Source organism: Tubulanus polymorphus, chromosome 10 (genome assembly GCF_964204645.1).
Source record: "Tubulanus polymorphus chromosome 10, tnTubPoly1.2, whole genome shotgun sequence".
Taxonomy (NCBI): Eukaryota; Metazoa; Nemertea; class Palaeonemertea; order Tubulaniformes; family Tubulanidae; genus Tubulanus; species Tubulanus polymorphus.
The window spans coordinates 8625815-8648103 of record NC_134034.1 but is presented as its reverse complement, the minus strand read 5'-3'; the positions used below and the strand labels follow the sequence as shown (position 1 = coordinate 8648103).

The 22289-nt window shown below is 37.4% G+C and overlaps 1 protein-coding gene across 1 annotated transcript; it reads right to left on the bottom strand.

The window, feature by feature from the left end:
• Positions 1–9384: 9384 nt before the first annotated feature.
• On the bottom strand, positions 9385–16867 carry LOC141911557 (uncharacterized). Its single transcript, XM_074802544.1, has 2 exons — positions 16139–16867; positions 9385–9495 (listed from the first exon to the last, which is right to left on the bottom strand). Exons 1-2 carry the CDS (start codon positions 16865–16867, stop codon positions 9385–9387), a joined length of 840 nt encoding a protein of 279 aa, XP_074658645.1.
• Positions 16868–22289: the final 5422 nt, after the last annotated feature.

The window sequence follows — 22289 nt, the reverse complement described above, 5'->3', positions numbered from 1 at the left end:
GACGCAGTTTTTACTTGTTAACCAGACGATTCTGTACTTCTAGTTTTCTTTACAATGACAGGTTATCCCTATATACTTTACTGAGACTTGTTGCAATCTCTTTTCTGCCTCTCTGTCCGAAAAAAATGACGAAATGCGAAAGAATGAATGAATATTTATATCCATCATAAAATGTTACAAATTATTGAAGCCAGTCAGCAATCTTTAAAATTACGGATTGCTGAAATATCCATGAAAGATGATTGCATGAAAACATTTTTTGAAACATGTTTCAACAATTTTTTCAGCATCGGTTTCAGCACTTAAATTTGTAGGGGGCGCGACCATCGTCCGGTTTCTACTCGCAGATCATGACTTGAACATCTGAACCTGGCTATTGTTGATCTGATACGCTAGGATTTATTTTGATTATTATTTGTCTTCTAAATTTTTTTATCTGTGTGACAATGTCGGGGATTTTTGTCGCGAAGCCTTCTGTGGGTTGTTTGATTGTTGAGCTTAAGTGTGTATTTTTGTTATAATTTGATTTTAAGCATCTATATTGTGGAGGCTTGCTCGCCGCTTTTTTTCTTTTTCATCTGACGTCACGTGTTGCCTCTTTCTGCTAGGCGTCCAAGTTTTCCTGGTACGGCCCGACACAGGCTTCCAAGGTGTTGTCAATGACGTCATCCTCGTATTGAAGTAGGTCTATTATTTCCTGATAATATATATTATTAATATCTTGAGTTTGTCTTTCACAGACCAAGTCTTCAGTTTCGGGTGGGTCAAGTTCATCTAGAGTCGGATTTGGGAGTGGAATCTTAGCCACATCAGCGTATGAAATGGTCTAGGTTTTTTGTTGATTAGTGGCTTCGTCAGGTTTGTTTCCCGGGCGTTAGCTATGTGCCCGCGACTCATGCAATTATAACAAAAGGGGGGGGGGTGGCTGGATTACTTAGCCTTCATACTTTATGGTTAGCCGGGTTTTCTTGACGTACTTTATCCGAAACATCGGTTGCTTAAATGTACCAGCAAAATGTCGTACCCCCAAGATGTGTGGGTGTTCTTGAAGGGAACTGCGTTTGTAAGATTTGACCGAGAAGCCGTACTTAGTAGAGAGTTTGTTCTCTATGTGCTCTCTCAACATTTCGTATGGCGCCCCGTATAATATACGGAGGTAAGTAAGCTGGTCAGTTTCTGTGGTCACATTTTCTGTGTGATTAAAACGCACTGATATTCCCTTATGCATGATGTCGGTATCTGCATTGACGTTTACAATGGACGTGACACTTCATAAATATGTTTTCCTAAGCGAGATATTTGTGTGATCTCGCTAAGGTGTATATCTTGGGCCCGTAGTCTACGTATTACGCCTGTTATTATCCGATCTAAGAGAGAGTATGTGCTCTCGATCACCTAAGTCCTCGATGTATTCAAAAGGATCGTCATTGTCGTTCAGATGGTGATAAGTGAAGAGACAAAAAGTTAATGCAACAAATAATGATAATTACAAATGTTAGGTTAATGCAAGTCTTTTTAATTGATTTTTACAGGAACAAGTGCATGAAAAATACAAGAAAGGGCTTACGCTTGCTTGTCCTTTTCCTGTCAATGACGGGTGCAGCTGAATCCAAAGGCACCTGTAGCGGTATGGCTCCGGTACGATAAATCCAAATGTATTAATTAAATCCAGGATAAAATACATAAAAAAACCTTGTCACTCCGAGCACGATACTTTATGTAACTGGAAAGTAAGGCGAAGCGGGCGCCGAGTAGAGGCGACGAACGCAACTGAGCGACGCGACTATGCTATGTTTCATTTACCGCCCTTGCTTTGGCCAGACATGATTAGTAGATGATTATTGAGTTGATAGCCCTGATGATTCTCACGCAGGATCGTAGCGAGTAATGATTTATGTGTTCGAACAATATTGGTCGACCTGCATGGTGATTTTTAATGCGAAGTGGTGTTTTTTAATGCGAATTAGAATTGTTTAAAATATATCTGCATATCGATACAAACGTTTTTTTTTTCGTCAAGATAAGCCCGGGCGTATGCATAATTAATTTTAGTTCAAATATTTTCAAAAACATCTTTTTTTTATTAGATCCTTTATCTAATGATTAACTGCTTCGTTGATTTTGGTGAGCTTCACGTGTTACTAATACGAGGGCGCCATCATCACAGTGCCTCAGTAAATACTGCAAACTACGCCATGCATCGACAAGCAATTCCCGCACAGTTAAAAAAAATCTTCGTCAATTTTATTTCCTCTTTTGTAGTTTTCTTATTGAAGAATTTCATAGAATATGTTGCCTATAATATATTAATATATTAGTATATATATATAATATAGTAATATATTAAAAGGCTACTTGTAAATTCGACAGCCGAAAACGGCATAAAATTGCCAATTCACTCAATTTTGGCTTCATCGATAGACTTCATAAGCATTCGCCACTTAGCTGCCATTAAAACAGCCACATTAATGCAGACCTTTGCCCGTGAATCATTTCACACTCGGAGGATATAGCGGTCAACACGAATTCAACACTCTAAAAACAATTATAATAATTCAGCTACCTTGTTAGATCTAGTATATTTTTAATTACATTCTAGTTAAATTTTAGTTGTCACCACTAATTTTTTTGTTACGTTATATAAATGGGAGGTGAAAAGAATATAAAATCTGAAAACAGTGATTACCCAATTGAAAAAACTTTGGGTGATTCAGGAATAGCAGAAACAAAATCAACTCCAGATAATGGTGCTTTAAATGGGGCTTTTAATATTACTACAAATAATAATATTGAATATTGTCTTTATTACAAACACCAATAAGAAATATTATTTGCATCTGGAAAATGTAAGAATTTTATTAGTGTAAATCTAACTTAACTCTTATGATTTAGATATAATGAAATCAGATCAAATCATTAAATTATTTAAGATTTATGAAACTGCGAGAATAGCTAGAATTAATGACGCGATATCAGAATATGTAATAAAATGTTATTTATAATTTTGTAATAACATGCTCCCAATTGAAGATGGAAATAAATAATATTCCGATTTATACATGATTATTTGGTTATGACTGAATAAGATAAATGGATTGGATATTTACCATTCTTGCAGCTAGAATTTGTGTTAATATTTTATGATCCACATTTGATAAATTGGACGCCAATTTACCAAAAGTTCCAGATCACCAGTTTTAGGAATAATTTTGATATAGGCTAGTTGTTGCGACTCTGTGAGGGATTGAGCAAAGAAGATATTATTATATAGTTCAGTTAGTTCTTCTCCGATGTATTCACAAAATGTTAAATAAAATTCTTTAGGTAGTCCGTCCGGGTGTTTTATTTTTTTTCATATCGATTAGCGCTTTAAAAATTTCACCAGTGGTTATAAATCTTCTAAGCTGTCAGCAGTTTCTTATGTTAGTGATATATCTATGTAATTAATAATTTCCTCTTGTTTGGCATCGTTCAAATCTTCTTTGGTATATAGGTCTTGATAGTATCTATGTGCCATCTTTCTAATTTCTTCATTGTTTTTGGTCGGAGCGTTGTCTTTATTTTTCAAAGTTACTGTTTTGAATTCTTGAGTCCGAACGTATTCTAATATAGATGGGGCTGCTCTCATCTTCAAAATTATGGTCCGATTTAGTTTTGATCTCGTTTCCTTTATGTTCATAGGCATTTACGGTATTGAGTTCTTCTTTATTATCGTTTATTTCGGAAGCTGAAGCTTCATTTGGAGTGTCGTTATGTTGTTGGGATTTCATGGTTAGTTGTTCTTCGAGACGTTTTTCTGTTAATTCATATATTTGAGCCTGTTCTATGGTAATTTTGTTGATAGTTTTTTAAATTGTTCTTTCATGTTATCCCAGACGTCGCGTGCAGTCATGTGTTTTTAGTATGGTTCCTTTAATTGATTGTTTCAATTTATTATTATTATTATTTAACATGCTGGAATTACATGTCCATAGTGTAGAATTGTTATCTTAAATTGCTTATTAGAAAAAGTATTTGGGGCGAGGAAAGGTAGTTCAATTTTTACTGCCCGATGGTCACTAAAGGCTATTGGGGTATGTCTTATAGTCGTCTCGAGTATGCGTCGATCATTTGTATAAATTCTGTCTAGATGGCTAGAGGCAAGGCCTGATTTTCTTCTAGGTAGACGCGTGTATACAGCTTAATTTGGGTTTTGGTATCTGAATATATCTATTCGCCTATTGTTATCCAGAAATTGAGAAAAGAATTCTCGTATACGTGCGTATAGCTAGTGTCTATAGCTGTCTATGGGATTTAGTATAATGTTGAAGTCTCCATCAAAAATAGAGGGGATTTTATCAATTTAAATTTTTTGTTCAAGAGTATGACAAAATGCTGCTTTCTGAAGGTTTATAGTAGGATTGTATATTTCAATTAATCTTAATTTTCTGTTACTAATTTTACGAGTTTAATTAATATGATATAATCTGCCTGGTATTAGAATTTGATACGTTGTATGATATTCATTTGCTATTGTGTCGGGATAAGAAACATGGTTCCAGCTTGCTGTTTAGTAACGGGGTATTGAAGATTAGATTGTTGGTTTTGCTTCAGTGTATTTGATCGATCTCTCAGGGGGTTAATAATTGGTCTATTGGGTCTTTGAATTCTTTGCTTTGTCTTACTATATCTAAAATCTTTGTTGCGAGACCCTCGGTATTACAATACTTTTGTGTCCCGGATTCATGATTTAAACGTCAATGAAGTGGATCTCTTTGTGGACGTCTTTTTTATTCGTCATTTGTTTCTTTTTCTTCTGGTTTTCTCCTGGGCCTTTAAGGAGTTGATGTGAGAGCATAGCTCAACACACGAGGTTCAGCTTCATCATCATTAATACATTTATATCGCGCTTGTATCACATGAGGATATATTGGCAGATCGACCATACATTTGGAGATTGTCATCTACGTCCAGGTAGACTCAACAGGCAGGATATTAGGAGGGGTGATGTCTAGCTCCTTTAATTCGTCGTTTTCTTCGATACTTGGTCCCTGGAGCGATATTTTGGCCGGTTCTTGGAGTGGTGCAAGCACGCCCGGGCGTATGATGATACGTCCTCTCGCACTTGAGTGGGTGCTGCAGCTGCTTGACTTGTGCAGTCTTTGGCTATATGCCCTCTTTCGCGGCACACAGCATAAGGGGGGTTGTACTATCAGGCCATTATATTTGACGGTAATCCTGGATTTTTCACGCACTTGTTACGGTATATGAGCTTGTCTAAATAGCCTTTAAAATGGCGGACTCCTGAAAAGATCTGCGGATAATCTTTAAGCGAACCTCTCTTGTGCAAAAGGGGTTTGAAACCGTACTTTTCTGACAATTTCTTGTCAATATCTTGTCTTGCTCAAAGGGAGCACCGTACATGTGTAGCCAGCCACACATAGGGCTTCGTGTCCGATGTGTTATTTGGAGCTCGACATTTATGCGGTTGCCTTTGATTGAGGTTATTTGGTATTTGATGTCCGTAAGAAATCCGACAATGGTTCAAGCATCAATGAAGCTGACCTCATAAGTGTTGTCAGTTGTTCTCGACACTTGACATATTTCTGATATTTCTATGTCATATTGTTGGACAAGTTTAATAATCTTATGCTCCAGAATCAAGGTAGCTTGACCTGTCTAATAGGGTATTCATGTCGAATCTACTTATATATAAGTGCAAGGAAACAAAATGTTATATTTCAAACAATGAAACAGGTGACAAAGAGTTAATAATAATGGGACAATTTTAATTCAATCAAAGTAATAACAAGAACAAATGTGCAATACAAGAAGAAAGGGGTCACCGATTGTAATCTCCGGATCTCCGGATACAGACCGGTCTCGAAATAATCCGCTAAGTCAGCCTTTTTTTCCGATCTCGGTGATATAGATTCAAAATCACTACTGCGTTCATCTAGTAAATCCGAAGGTTTGTAGCAGAGCACGAGAAGGCGCCATGGAAGGGCGACTAACACAACACGCGCGCAATCACGAAAATTTATCGTTATAATTTAATTTAATCTTAGTTTCAAAATTGGGTCCCAAAATTAATTTTTTAACTTTTTTTTCCACATTACATGTAATTTGTATAAAATCCCTGGCTTCGTTTAGCCTCAGACATACGCAATGCATAGACCTAAACTCATTTCATAAGACAGGCCTATATACATAATATCAAAAATACATAAAGATCTTCAAGTAATGTAAGGCGTAAATCTGTAATTCAATGTAATTCGCTGTAATCGAGGTGGAATAAGCTAAGGCATAAATCTGTTATTCAATGTAATAAGTGTAATAAGTTGTAATAGCTGTAATAACCAGATAAAACCTGATAATATAAGGCATAAATCGGTAATTCAATGTTATTCACTATAATTGAAGTGTAATAATCTGTAATAGCACTGTAATAACCAGATAAAACCTAGTTATATTTTGCATAAATCTGTGATTCAATGTAATTCGCTGTAATCGAGGTGTAATAAGCTGTAATAACTGTAATAACCTGATAAAACCTCCTAACATTCGGCATAAATCTGTAATTCAATGTACTTCGCTGTAATCGAGGTGTAATAAGCTGTAATAACCAGATAAAACCTAGTACCATTTGGCATAAATCTGTAATATCCAGATAAAACATTTTAAGGCATTTTGCATAAATCTGTAATTCAATGTAATTGAGGTGTAATAAGCTGTAATAGCTGTAATAACCAGATAAAACCTAGTAATATTTACATAACAACACATGAGTACATTATTAAGTATACATGTATATTTTTGTAGCAATATAATTCATACAATTTACACTTGAAACATTCAAATCTTCTATTTGTCACTTCTCTGTGTGATTTCAATGACATTTTCAGGCATTTCATATGATACCATTGGGTACAAGCGTCGCATTAAACCATTTGGCCACTAACATTTTTACATATAGGCGAAGGGCAAATATCACTTCGTTGCGTCTCAACCACCTTTAAGTTTTGAAAAGCATGATCTAGATCTGTAAAAGAAAAAAAAATATCACCGTAGAATGTTAATTTTTTCTAATATCATGTGCTTGCTAATGGTAGGTGACTCCTTACCAATGACTTCACTTTCAGCTTCAGCTCTATCCAAATCATCAGCATTTTCACTCGATTCTTCATTTTCATCAGTACTGTTAATAGATCCTGAAAAGGAAAATCAGTATAGGGCCTACTTTATACCTGGCTCATACTTACAAAGTATTCATTTTAAATGTGAAATCTAGATTGCTTACGATTCAGATTTTTACCATTGTCTATCCGAATGATCTGCATTTTCACTCGACTCTTCGTTTTCATCGGTACCGACAGATTCATTCACTGATTCTGAAAAGAAAAAAGCATTAGACTTGACTCGTACTTACAAAATTATTCACTATAAATTTGTAATATAGATTGCTTACGAATCAGATTCTTACCATTGTCTTCAGATCCTTTACTTTCAACTTTAGCTCTATCCGAATCGTCAGCATTATCACTCAATTCTTCTTCTTCATCGGTACTGACAGATTCATTCACTGATTCTGAAAAGGAAAAAAGCATTTGATTTTTAGGCCAACCGTAGGCTGAGCCCATTACTAAACAAATGGAGCGAATTTAAATAACATAGTTTCCAGAGCAAAGGCTCTTTGTATGTGAAACTGACTATATTCAAACAAATCATTCATTAAAACATTATCCATTCTCCAAACTCTACGTAGCTGAATTTGAAGAGTTTAAATTCATTTAAATTCATTAATTCATTTAAAAAAGTATTAAAGCATGAAATTTTTCGGGATGAGAACTGATGAAAAAGTTCCAGGTATACATAACTGGCATCAACATAACTTTATTTTGATAGCCACCCTCTCTTTGAGCTTTTTTCTTCATCTCGACGACATCATCGATCGTTGTCGAGGAATTAAGGTCTATTGCCACTGATGGCACGTGATTAAGCGACACAATCTTCATCCGTTGCTCTACTTAGATAAAGAAATTAGAAAGAATAAGAAATATTTTTAATACACCTCCTGCAATAATACTCATGTACGTGACTAAGGTGTGAAATAAATACCTTTCCACCCTCAGCCAAAACACGCAGAAGAAAATGGTCTAAAACAAAGTTTGCGTTCTTTGTATAGATCTTACTGAGCTTATCCATCCACGTTGTCGATAAAAGTTTGATCACTTCTTCGAAAGTCACGCCTGGCAGCTTTTTACACAACTTTAAGTTTCAAGACTTGAAATCAACATGTGAGATTCACATTACATTTCGTTTACTTTTCTTTGTAATAAAAAGTAGGCATGCGTTATTCAAGCAGACACGCAACCAATTTCAATTTCTCTTGCTCCAATTCTTCTAGGGTAGAAATATCTTCCAACCCAGCTACGACATATCCATGTAAAGCCGTCATCATATCGATTGGTTGCTTGGTTGAATATATTATTCTGTTTAAACGGGATGTCGTTGTCCCATCACTATCTGCCTGGTCTATGAAAGGTTTGAATACTGTTCTGTCATAATTGATGCAAATTATCCTCTGCATTAATCAAGTTTGACAAGGAAATTTGAAGCTATAGAATCTTGAAATATTTCCGGCTCGTTCTTGCAGACTCTATGTTTGTTGCGAGGAGGATGCCTGCTATTACATTAGTTTTGCCCTCGCCTTTCGTTCCTGTGGCAAAACCATTGAAAGTCTGCACTGACATATTTTCTTGCTTTTTGGAAGATGGTAAGTCGTCGTAACCGATCGGCAACATAGTTAAGCCCATCTGGCCAATGATCTCGTATGGTTATAAACATGCCGGAAGCTACACGTTCACAGCGCAGCTGTCATTGCCAAAGTCTTGCCTTGAATAAACAAAATAAAGATCTATTTGATTCGCACTTCAGATGTGGAAACTTGATAGTTTTAAAATTGTTGGCACAACATACCTGTTCCTGTAGTTTCTGAAAAAATTATAAACGACGGTTGCACACGGAAATGCTCTTTTAAGCAGTTTGAATGCATCGCAGTAGTTTAACAACACTAAATGTCACTGATGATTGTTATATATACTTCATCTATATTTCGTATTTCTTTATTGTTTTATGTTTCCATCTAATTACTCATTCATTGTCCTCTGAGACCGTTTGTCTGTGTCAGAATGTGTTAATCGTTGTTTGTCTCTCTATGTCACTACTCGTCACCTTTGTTTTTGTATCACTTTTCATGCCTCAATCTGTCTTGAATCTCTGTTTTTGGTATTCCAAACTGATAGTTAATAATAATAATAATAATAATAATAATAATAATAATAATAATAATAATAATAATAATAATAATATTCTTTTAAAGCGTTTTTCCGCAGTATCCCACGCTCAAAGCGCTATCTCCTGGTAATACTGCAAAAACAGATATGTCTTTAGAGCGTTGCGAAAAGATCCTTCGTCAACGGTGGAACGAATGGAAATGGGTAGTCTATTCCAAAGTGTTAAGAACATAATTAACAATTTCTTACTTAAGAGCGTTAACTAATTTCCAAACGACCTATTAACCTGCTCGACTCGTAATACTCTTATTGCATACATAAACCTTTTTGACTCTTATTACACTTATTACATACATAATTTTAGCCTTACATTCACCCAAGACCTTAAACCAGGTTATAGTAATACCATACAGCCATTTAGACCAGATCGCTTGATTGTCATTAAGTTGAAACTTTTAGAATATAGTTAACATACTATGCCAATACTAAGATAAGTCTTAAAAGCTAACACTGCATATTGATTTATAAAATATGAAAATTGATTTAACGATTGCACATACTATTGCAAATCGAAACAACACAATGGGCATAACCGAGTACCAAGAATTATGCTCCTAAGACAACGGTTACTAAGCCTAAACTAATCAAACCATAATATAGAACTATTACTAACTCAGAACTAAATATTCAAGTGTGCTCAAAGTATAAAATACAAACTTCAAAATAACAAGCAATATAAAATAGTTAATCACGAGGTGAATCTACCTCTAGTAATAGTACTAACTTGTGAATAGGCCTCACAAGCGCATTATTAGCTGTTTTAACTTTCACTGACCTGACCGCACCCTGAGAATCAGGAAAGGTCTCGATAACTTTACCCATTGCCCAACTATTTCGGGCACCGCCATCCGCGAGCAAGACAACGTCTCCGATCTGGAGATTTGGATCGCCAGAATCGGTTTGCCATTTCTGGCGGAGTTGCAACAATGGTAGATATTCAACCAACCATCGAGACCAAAACTGGTCTACCAAGTACTGAACGCACCTCCAGCGCCTTTTAACATACAGATCTTTCTTAACAAATAAGCCTGGAGCGTCGCAACTAATGCCTCTACCTAACAGTAGATGATTTGGAGTGAGAGGTGGTGGGTCGTTCACATCGCCAGTCGGTTTGGTTAAAGGTCTATTGTTGAGGATGCACTCCACTTCACACATTAACGTGGACAACGTCTCATCATCTAACCTATATGAATGCTCCTTTATTAGACCGTGTAGAACCTTTCTTACAGAACGGATCAGTCGCTCCCAAATCCCGCCAAAATGGGAGGCAGTCGGCGGGTTCAGCTCCCATCTAACACCGATCTTTGCTAACTCGGATTCTATTTTCTCACCATCGAGATCCTTTAATGCAGCCTCTAACTCAGCTCGAGCCCCAACCAGGTTTGTTCCGTTATCAGAGCGCATCACGCGGACCGGCCCTCGTCTAGATACGAACCTTCGATACGCGTTAATACACGAGTCAGTTTCCAGAGAGTGGGCTATCTCCAAATGTACGGCCCTAGACGTCATGCAGCTGAAGATCACGCCATAACGCTTGACCTCGGAGCGACGGTGCTTTATGGTGAACGGGCCAAAATAGTCCACGCCAGTGTTAGAGAACGGCGGGTCGCCTATACCCAACCTCTCTTGTGGAAGGTCGGCCATCTTTTGACGACAAAAGGCACGCTGATATCGACGACAAGTACCACAATCACCAACAATGGATTTCACCCGGCCGGGACCACCTTGGACCCAAAACTGATCCCGTAGACGAGCGAGGACAGTGTCCTTTCCCAGATGTCCAACATTTGAATGGGTCTCACGAATTATCAGCCTAGACACGTGCGACATTTTAGGCAATATTATCGGGTGTTTAGCTTCAAATGGGATTCTAGCACGGCCAATACGACCCCCAACCCGTAGCAGGTGGTCACTATCGATGAATACATCAAACTTATATAAGGGACTTCGCCGCTTGATCGCTTTTCCCTTTTGTAATGTGCGGAATTCCTCATTATAATACCGTTGCTGTTCACAACTAATGATAGCATTTGTAGCTTGCTCTATCATGCCGACAGCAGGTCTACGCAATTTGATCTCAGCTAGAGCGGAATTTACTTCTCTATCGGATTTGCCTTGGAGTTCTTTACGAAGACGGACACGAGCGCGTAAATATTCCTTTACAGAGACAAACCATGCGACACCTCTTCGAAGACGGTACCAGTCGGAGTAGTGTTTTACGACAGGGTCTAGGGTAGCGTCCCTTTCAGATGAGGTCATAATAACATTACTGCTAGCTTTAATCTCTAAATCTTCACTTGAGACGTCATCGTCTCCAACACTTTCAACTGGCCAGTGTTCCTCGGTTTTCCGCAAGAAGTCTGGACCCTCACACCATAAACGACTTTTCTCAACGTCATCGAAACTTAATCCACGTGATGGGTAATCGGCAGGATTCTGGTCGGTGGGCACATGACGCCAATCCTTCACTTCAGACCCATCGCGTATGACAGCGATACGATTTGCTACAAACGTGCTATATCTGGATGTGGTGTTTCGAATATAACAAAGAACTACCTTACTGTCCGACCAGTAATGTACGCTATCGATTTTTCTGCTTAGCTCATTCTGAAGCACATTACTGAGTTTCACTGCTGTGGCTGCGGCAGTCAGCTCTAAACGCGGGATCGAAACAGATTTCAGCGGAGCTACTCGAGCTTTACCAAGTACGAGTGAGCAACCAATTTTACCACTAGAGTCCACAAAGCGTATGTACGCACACATTCCGTAGCCGTGGATGCTAGCGTCGGCAAATATGTGTAACTGATTGTCGACTATATCTGAGAAACCTTCAGGCACGCAGCATCTTGGGATTTTAAACGACGACATTCTAGACATATCTTCGCACCATGATTCAAATAATTTGGACTCTTCTGATTTGATAGTTTCATCCCATTCAGCTTTTCGCAGTGTCAAGTTTTGTAACAATACCTTGCCAGGTAATATGTATGGGCTAAGAAAGCCGATAGGATCATAGATTGAACATATGAACGATAAAACACCACGCCGTGTTGGTTTAACCTCTTTGTCAGGCATAATAAATTCGAACGCATCAGTTTCCGCGCACCATTTAATACCAAGAGCGCCCTCAGTTGGTAGAACATCATCTATCATACCTTTAGCTAACTTCGACCTTTCGACGCTTTCGAGAACTTTGCGATTGTTGCTCAACCATCCAGTTAGATTAAAACCGCCGAGAGCGCATAAATCACTGATACTACTTACTAGCTTCAGAGCTTCAGGAATCGTTTCGACCGATTTGAGGAAGTCATCAACATAGAAGTTTCTAACGATACAGTCCTTGACTTCTAACGGGAAGTTAGGGTAATCGACGACCAAACGACGTAACGCGTAATTAGCACAGCTGGGCGATGATACTGCGCCGAATGGATGCACAGTCATACGGTATTCGGTTGGAATTTTACCCATGTCACCGTCTTTCCACCAGAGAAATCGTAGGACATCCCGGTCCGCAGCCGGAACCTTAACCTGGTAAAACATTTTCTGAATGTCCGATTTAATGGCAATAGAATATTCTCTGAAACGTAACAGTACACCTAACAAGGAGTTTGTGAAGTCTGGTCCTTGCAAAAGTTTCTCATTTAATGATACACCAAGATACTTTGCAGAGCAATCAAACACAACCCTCGGTTTATCTGGTTTGGCCGGATGCCTAACTGCATGATGCGGTAGGTACCAAACAGGTCGTTCTCTGGTCGTGTACAATGGAACCTCCTCTGCATGACCCGATTCTAGCATAAGGTCAATAACACCTTTGTATGTACTGTACAGAGACTCATCATTTTCAAACTTTCTTTTTAGATGCTCAAGCCTGCGCTCCGCTGAGCTGCGATTATCCGGTAGGTCGAAATCATCTTCAACAAACGGAAGCGCGACCGAATAGTGAGAGTCCTGTACACTAGTTGACTCAGTAACTATCTTCATAAAACGTTGATCCTCCTGAGAATACTCCCTGCATTCCCGTGCTACATTTTCAGGGAAGTCGAGTTTGATAGAGTTCTCTAACAAGCGATGTAAACTTTCGTTCTCCCCGATAATCGTGTTGCAGGTTTCAACAGGCATAACGTCACTACGATACAAATTCCAGATCAACCAACCGAGCTTCGTTCGACATGCGTGAGGACTATTTGCTGTCTCGGCAGTACGGACTTCAGATGGTGAATAGGCTTCGGGGACATTGTTACCGATCAAAATTCCAACCTTCTTCGTGTAGAGTTGGGCAACATCTATACCTCTTAGGTGAGGCCATTTATCAATGTCCTCCGGAGATGGGAAACACCGCTCCGGTATAGATATTTCGTCCTTTGAGTAAACACTCGGTAGCTTTACCGTTTCACCCGTCTGATAGTTACTAACGGTGAGGTCTTTTATTGCGAAAGTTTCGAGTTGATATTCTGATCCAATTGTCTGGATACGCATGGTCGACTGACGACCCTTTGCACTGAGCAGTTCACATAAGTCGCTGGTCACAAACGATACGGTGCTGCCCGGATCAAAATAGGCGTACGTATCCACATATCCTGATCCATTTACAGTACCAAGTCTAACTGGCAGAATTGCTAAGGTGCATTGTGTATCTCTTGCGTTGTTCATCTGAGTCACATTTACTACCGGACTTGTAGAAGTTAACTTTTCCGTATTCACGGCTTTCTTAAAATGTAATACTGTTGGATGCGATTTGGCGCAAATATTACATTTCAACACATTTCTACAGAAGCGTTTAGGGTGCCCCGGCTTGAGACACCCATTACACAGATTGAGACTACGAAGACGTTTAGATTTAGCGTCGTCTGCCAAATCAAGGAATTCCATGCAGTTAACCAGGTCATGGCCATTACGGTTACAGTGGGCACATGGCTTACTAAAACCGTCTACTTGCTGGCTAACTGCTGCGAATGAATGGCTTTGACGTTTTGGCTTCGGGCCATTATTCATTTTCTTGTCACGAGTCTCCCGATTTTCGGTACTTGAGGTGCTGGTTAATGCTGTGCGCCCATAGACAGGATCGTTCACCTTCTTTGCTTCACGAGATACGAACATTACTAAATCTTTAAACTGTACACTAATGCCAAGATCGCGTTTACTAGCTACGATATTTCGCCACCGGTCATGCATATGGTACGGGAGTTTTTGAACGAGCCGTTTTACATTATCAGAAAACTCTAAGATTTTCAGTCCATCGATGCTACTAACGGCATGCAGCACCTCAGTGAGAAATATGGCGTACTCATCCAAGCCGGCAGGATTGTCCGCCTTAATACTAGGCCATTCTAATGCTCGTTTCACGTAAGCGTTTGCAACAGTTTCTTGGTCCCCATATCTATCATTTAGCTCGTTCATAGCTGCCCGGTAGCCGACTTCAGCTGGCAAATGACTGAATCCACTAACTATCTTATTTGCGGCACCAGTTGTGTACTGTTCCAAGTAGGAAAGTCTTTCTTCAAATGACTCAGAAAACTGTAAGATGCATGTCTCAAATTGCCGTTTAAATTTTGGATACGATAATGGATCACCACCGAAAGTTTTCAGTTCGATTTTTGGCTTTCTTAGCTCATTTACTATTGATGTTACGTCATTTTGATTTGATACGGACTGACCGTGATTGACATTATCACCCGCACTCTGGTTGCCACCAACAGCATCATGACCACCGGCATTAACGACCGCCTCTGGGGTGGAAGCAGCCCCTGGCACGAAGGGTTCAACATTTGGATTCATCGAATTGTAGCTAGGCTTTACCCCTAATTTCAGCTTGAGTTCAGCAATTTGTGACTCTATCTCCATTCGTTCCTCTTCTAGCTTGAGTTCTAAGCGAAGAGCTTCGATTTCGTGTTTTCTTTTGTGCTGGGATAGGCAGAGACCCATGTAGGCAAGTCTTGCCTCGTCGTCTGATATTCTCGGGGGTAAGGCCCTTGAAGGTAGATGTGGAAATTGTATCTCTTCATCGGTTTCACTATCGCCATTGCGGTTACCAACATCACTTTGACCACTAGTTACACCAGCTCGATCACCGCTTAGACCAGGACGTTGACCACTACTGAGACCACGTTGACCATTACTGAGACCGGGTTGACCATTACTAACATCACGTTGAGCACGACTTACACCAGGTTGGCCACCACTTGTACCAGGCCCATCTGTACACGACATAGTTCTTCAAACTTCGGATTTCGTCAATGATGTAGACATAAAACTGATTACAAGATTTTCTTATATCTAATTGTTTAGGTTTATTCGTCCATTCATCCAGAAAGAAGATTGACTACAAAATACAAATAAATGCATCATAAGTTTCACAATACTGATATTACAACTCTGGTGACTGAACTAATGGTAAAACAAAATTCTGGCAAATGGCTATCAGACATCTTCCGAGTACAACCCGCGGAAGCATTTAGAACAAACACATGTAAATCAACCGTATGGTGCTGCCACCATGCACCGGGAAAATAACAACTTGTTAACCCATTTTACTTAGATATGAGCATACGACATTATACAAACAACATTTGTCGGTAATCTTAGAAGTATGATAAACATTATACATACCGAAATTTCCCCTTATTTGTTGCGTAACGTAAGTAATAATTACCACCGACGAGAAACTAACTTACTTTTCTCGCGGCCATATTTGAAACTACAATGAAAACTCATAGGTCGAAATAAAGCAAGACGGAAATTGCGACCTGAAACGTCGAGTATGATAAAATATATAAAAGTCGTGGAAGAAGTCTTACACAAAGGTAGGGTGCACAGCTAGAAAAGGCACGGCCGCCATACTTGGATTTAGAACGAGGAACGTGTAAAGCAAGGCTGGTAGAAGAACGAGTGCGCCCCTCTACCCTACGTAGCAGATTTGATAAGTAAATTGGAGCAGATCCATGGATACAACGGTGTACGGTTGACAAGATCTTAAACTCGATTCTAACCTGGACAGGCAGCCAATGGAGTTCTATGAGAATAGGTGTTATTCTATCAAACTTCCTTTTACGACACACTAATCTGGCTGCCATATTTTGTACTCGCTGAAGAGGCGCTAATGTTTTTGCCGGTAGTCCGTAAAGTATTCCATTGTTAAAATCAAGACGGGACAGGACGAAAGCATGAACTAATTTTATAGTGCTGTTTTGGTCCAAGAATCGGCATATGCGACCAATTTTATACAAAGACGCGTAAGCAGCTTTACAAGTACGTTTCATATGCTCCGGCATAGTCATACCCTGGTCCAACCAAGCCCCTAGGTCCTTAACAGACTCAGAGGTTGTAATCGGAACACCGTCTACTTCAATCTCAGGCAATGATCCAACTTTTCTCGTAGACACAAGATTAACAGCCTCCGTCTTTGGAGGGTTCAGCGCGAGCTTATTAGCAGTAAGCCATGATTTAATATCCGTTATACAGGTCTCCATGTTTTTCACCATTAGTTCGCTCGTTACTCTTTCACTCTGTTCCGGATTTCCGACGTCTACCATTCTTCGAGAGTAGGACAGAAAATAGCTTTGCTAAAGTAGCCGCTGCGGCCAACGTAAGCAGAAATGGCCCAGGTAACATTTTTATGTTGAGGCAACGTTGCCAAATATGTTTTCCCTGACATTGACAACGTTACAAAAAACGTTGCTCTAACTTTTCTACAATGTTTTTGTGTAGAGTTTTTTTAGCGTTTTCTAGATCTTACTGAAAACGTTACAACAACGTTTAAACAACATTCCCAACCTCTGTTTAATATTTGACAAACGACGTAAATAGTGTCTTGATGTTTAAATAACGTTGTGACAATCCTCTAAATGATATCCAACTATTATTGCTACAATGTTTCCGCAACCGTAATCACAGCCATTGCAACAACCAACAAATGCAATTAATGATACCAATAATAAACATAAACATTTATTCATAAATTAGGAGCCAACACCAACAAACAGAATAATAAAAGCACTTTACTGCCCAACAGCAGCAGCTCTCTTCGCCTGAAATGAATGAATTAATGATAACGTTAGTCACACAAATCATTAATCAACATGAATAATATAATGGACCAATGTATTGACTTAAACTGGTAATTGGATGATATCTATATACGTTGTGACACTTGTTCTGCTTTCTATTTCACACCAGTACAATCATGTTTTTTAAAGTAACACAGACAGGTAATTGGCATAAACAAATGTTTTATGTCCTCAACGATGCGCCATTAATTATTTATATATTGAATAAAACTTTAATTGGATTTGATATTATTGATGTATAATATTTAATTGGATTTGATAATTTTTCGTCTGAATGAATTGAATTTGACGAATAAAATTGCTTTGATTTGATTTGATGTGTTTTGTCAGAATAAAATCTAATTCGATAGCTTATTAGCAAATCATAGCATCCATATCTACGGCACCGAAAAAGCCATATTATACAGTTGTCGAACCTGATGGCATCGCTACACTCCCACGAACACTACGAACCCCTGCCACAGTTACTGTAGAGCGGTTGCACAGGTACATGCGAAAAGTTGCGGCACCAATCTGATTGCTCGTTGTTGAGGCAAATTTCAAGGAGGAACTATAAATGGGAATACCCGGGTTAAAATAAAACAGGATTTCTGATTGCCTAATAATGACAATTTAAGCTGTGCATTTTGTCTAACGTGTGGCAATGTCGATGCATAGCTATAGACCAGCGCCTGTGGCCTGAGAAAGCATAGATAATTGTTTCATTAGAAAATTACCGAGGCCATAAGCTTCCCATCAATTTACCTCGTAAAAACTGCCTCTAGGCTGGTGTGGAGCGTACTTAAGTTCATCGCTTATCATTTCCTCGACGTCATTTTCTGTTGAATCGGGGAATTGTTTTAGGCATACTTCTGAAGATAAAAAGTTGAAGATTATGCAATAAAATTATTCGAACTTGATGGCTGATCTATATCGAGCTTACTTCTGACAACTTCACCAAACATTTCGAAACTTCTTCAAATCATGGTTGCTAAGTTTAACTAAATACTATTTAGGAAGATCCTTGATCTTACTGGTTGCAGCTGTATGAATACACAGTGGAACTTCGTTACAACGAAATTACAACGGATTACAACGATTCATTGGATATAACGAATATAGAATTTAGTCCCAAGAAAGCACGACAGTAGACGTAATAGTAATTTTCGACTACCTTGACCTTTTTAATTATGCGTGGAGCGCCATCTGTCGCGCTCTGGTAACCGGTCGCGCGAGTTTTCGTTTATCACATCAAATTCGAAAACAATTAGATTTTCAATTTCTTTTTACATGAAATGAATTCTTATTTCCATAACATAATACCATTATGTATGATTTGAATTATAAATTGTGAAATACTTTATCGATTGATTATTTCCTCGCGGTCACATGATAGGAGCAAAATGGCGGACGGCAGTTTTCGCTGATGACGGGACCGAATCAAATAAATCCCTGTTTGTTTCCACATTACGGACACGACACAGGTGACCTGCTAATTTTGATAATCATACCAACGACAACAGACATTATGATTTGAGTACGCTAGCCTATTCGTGCAGCTGCAGTTGGTAGGTTCGACTCACAACTGCAAGTAAAAAGTAGGTCAAATTCAATTCATTGTTCATTTTTTCACAGAAAAGAAAGCAATAGAAGAAAAACAACCAAGTGTAAATACAAATAGCATGGGCCTTGAGAGGTGCGGGCCCCATGCTTGCTTTGGATTGCTGCAAATCCGCACCTCTCGTGATACCAAAATCCACAAACTCATTCGATTCTGGCACAAATATTCTGAAAATCTGGTTTTCCCGTCAACAGTACGACAAAAAACTTAGACAACCAATCATTTCACTGTAGTGTACTTTATTTTACTGAGCCTACTATATATAATTTCATTTTTTAAGTAAAGTTAGCATTTACATTCGTAATATTTAGCAATAATTACTCATTTCCAAATATCAAAAAAACCATATGACATCATGGAAAAATAGATTTATACAAGATAGCCTAACTATTGTACTTTCTTACTTTTCAGGTGCTAGATTTCTTGCAAGTCTTACAGGTCCTTACTGAACTATCAGACGACTGCTTCATATAAAAGCCTCCGCAAGGGCATTTTCGGCTAAGGGAATCGAACTTCAACGTTTTTGTTGAGTATAAACCTTGGTTTATAAATAGAAGTTCAGCCCGGTGAACTTTATCCCTGATTGTGCAGTATGTTCGCACGTCATTATTCATACTTGCATGAATCGATTCAAGTGCCTGCTTACTGAAGATGCCGATGGATCCCCAAATTCTGACGAATTCTGGTACATGAAATATTAGCATGTGGAGCTTAGGTGTAATCGTTGATGTAGGGAATTTTTTTGTGAAGAATATGCCAAAATCGTGACACATGTTCTCAAGCAGATCTATTTCGTTGTGAGAGAGAAATCGTGCAGCCGTATAAAGTGAGTACATCTTATGAAATCGGTGAAATAGTTCGTAAAATATTTCGTATTCTTCGTGACCCTCGAGAACACTACAAAGTTTTTGAGGGTTATTAATACCGTTTGTTTCATCAATTTTCAACATTTTGTGGATATGGTTTCCCACAAAACTATTTGAGTGATAGGCTTGCCTATCCACTCCGATATCATGAAGAATCTCGTTTAGTTTCTTCGTCATTGGACCAATTGACGCATTAACTTTAGTGAATATCCCGCTCAATTCACGACGAGCTGTAGTTATTTCAGATTTGGTTCTGTTCGAATCTGCATTCAATGATTTTATTTCATCAGTTTTATGTTTTATTATTGTTTCAGCTGAAGATCGCCGGCCTGAAATACATTCAAGGCATCTAAAATCATCCCGATCACTGAGATTGAGAACGCACTGTTTGTGATACGGCGAAGAACAATCTTTGCATTCGATGAAATTGTTCCGCATAGCATTGGGAATTGTACGTATAATACATACTTTCGACGAACAATTTATTGGACACCGGCCTCGTGATTTTGCCTTCTTCAAAAGGTCTAATGTTTCGTTACATTTTTGTATCGAAAGTTTAGAGTCATCGAGTGATTTCTGTGGATCTTGAACTTTTTTGGAGCATTCTTGCCACTGTGAATATAGGGCCAAATCCCTGTCTCCCAAAGAGGAATTATCTTTCGCTCTACAGCATTCCTCCAGCATGTTGAAGAATAAAAGGCCTAAACCTAAAGATATATGAAGTGGAGGGGGGGGGGGACAATGTGATATATTCCATGTGGTCGAAATAACATCGAGTAAAAATTATTAGATTATTATTAAATTATCAGATTATTATTCCCCAAGTAAAGAACAACAGAAATATGAAATAATTTGGATTTTAGGTGGAACAGTTATTGTTATATTTGTAGCATATAAATTTACTAATTACTAATAAGTAGTTTTTTTTTCCAAATAAATGGAAGATAAAGTTGATAGTATTGATATTATTCCTCATGTTATAAATAAAACTAAATTAAAAATATATTTAGAAAAACAAATATTAGAATTTGAAAGTGACTTAAAGATAAAAAAGAAAAAATATTTAAAAAGTTAAATTATATATTATTTGATTATAAGTGGTTCGGTTACAATTAGTTCTGTAATAACATTTCTAGCAATATTCAGTCCTTTAACACCTTTAGCTATATCAATTGGCGTGTTAGGATTAAGTTCAAGTGTTTTAACTGGTATAAGTTCAAAATTAAATATAAAAAGTATTAAAGAAAAAATTAAAATGGAATATAGACAAAAAGAATCAGGTTTTAAAAAAGAAATTAATAATTTAAAAGATAATTTAGAAGTACTGAAAGGTGAAAGAGATATATTATTAAAAGAATTTGGTAATAATTTCAAAAGATTAAAAGATGTTTTTAAAAGATATCTATTAAAACCAAATTCTAAAATATCATTGAAGGATAGAATAAAATTATTATTTAAATTAGAAGGAATCACAATTCTTTCAATTCTAACAGCTGTAACTATGTTGTTTACAACAATAGGTTTAGCAATATCAAATGCTTTGAAATCTACTCCTACTCCTACTCCCAATAAACCGGATAAATCCCCAGATAATAATAATTCTATACAAGATAAAGTTAAGGATGGTTTAAAGAAATTAGCAAAATATTTATGGGAATTATCTAAAAAAATCTGCTGCAGCTTTACCAGGAATTATTGCATCAATTGTTGGTTTCATATTGAAATCTGCAGGAAACATTATTAACTTTGGTGCTGAACATACTATTTTATTTTTAATTACAGTTGTAAGTGCTATTATTTTTGGGTTAGTGAATATGATATCAAAAAATATCAAGAAAAAATAATAAAAAATAAACATGATAAAAAATAAATAATTAATTTTTTTGTTAAATAAATGAGTGGGAGTTATATAAGTCCTTCTAAGATTTCTAGAATATCTAATGCTATTAAAGCAGAAATATCACATCATATAATTACTCATAATCCTTTAAATATTAATCCCGATGAAACTTTATATGTTAGAATTCCTAGATTAACACAAAATACTTTTTATGTTCATAAAAGTAATTGGTCATAATAATAATTATGTTGTTGATAATGTTGGGAGATATTTGATTAAAAAATTAACTATAAAGATTGGTCCAGAAACAGTTTTCTCATTAGATGATTATAATTTATTTATGCATTATAAAGATTTAGGGTTAACTAAAGAAAATAGAAATAATATGATATTTCAAGGCATCCAATCAGAAAACCATAATAAATTAATCAGGAGCTAATGACGCAATAGTAACTCGTGCCACAGATAATTTGATAAAAAAGATTTATGGAAGCAAATATAAAATTCCATTTGACTTTGAATTGATAAATAATAATGCACCTTTATATAAATATGTAATTCAAGAAGATATTATATTTGAGA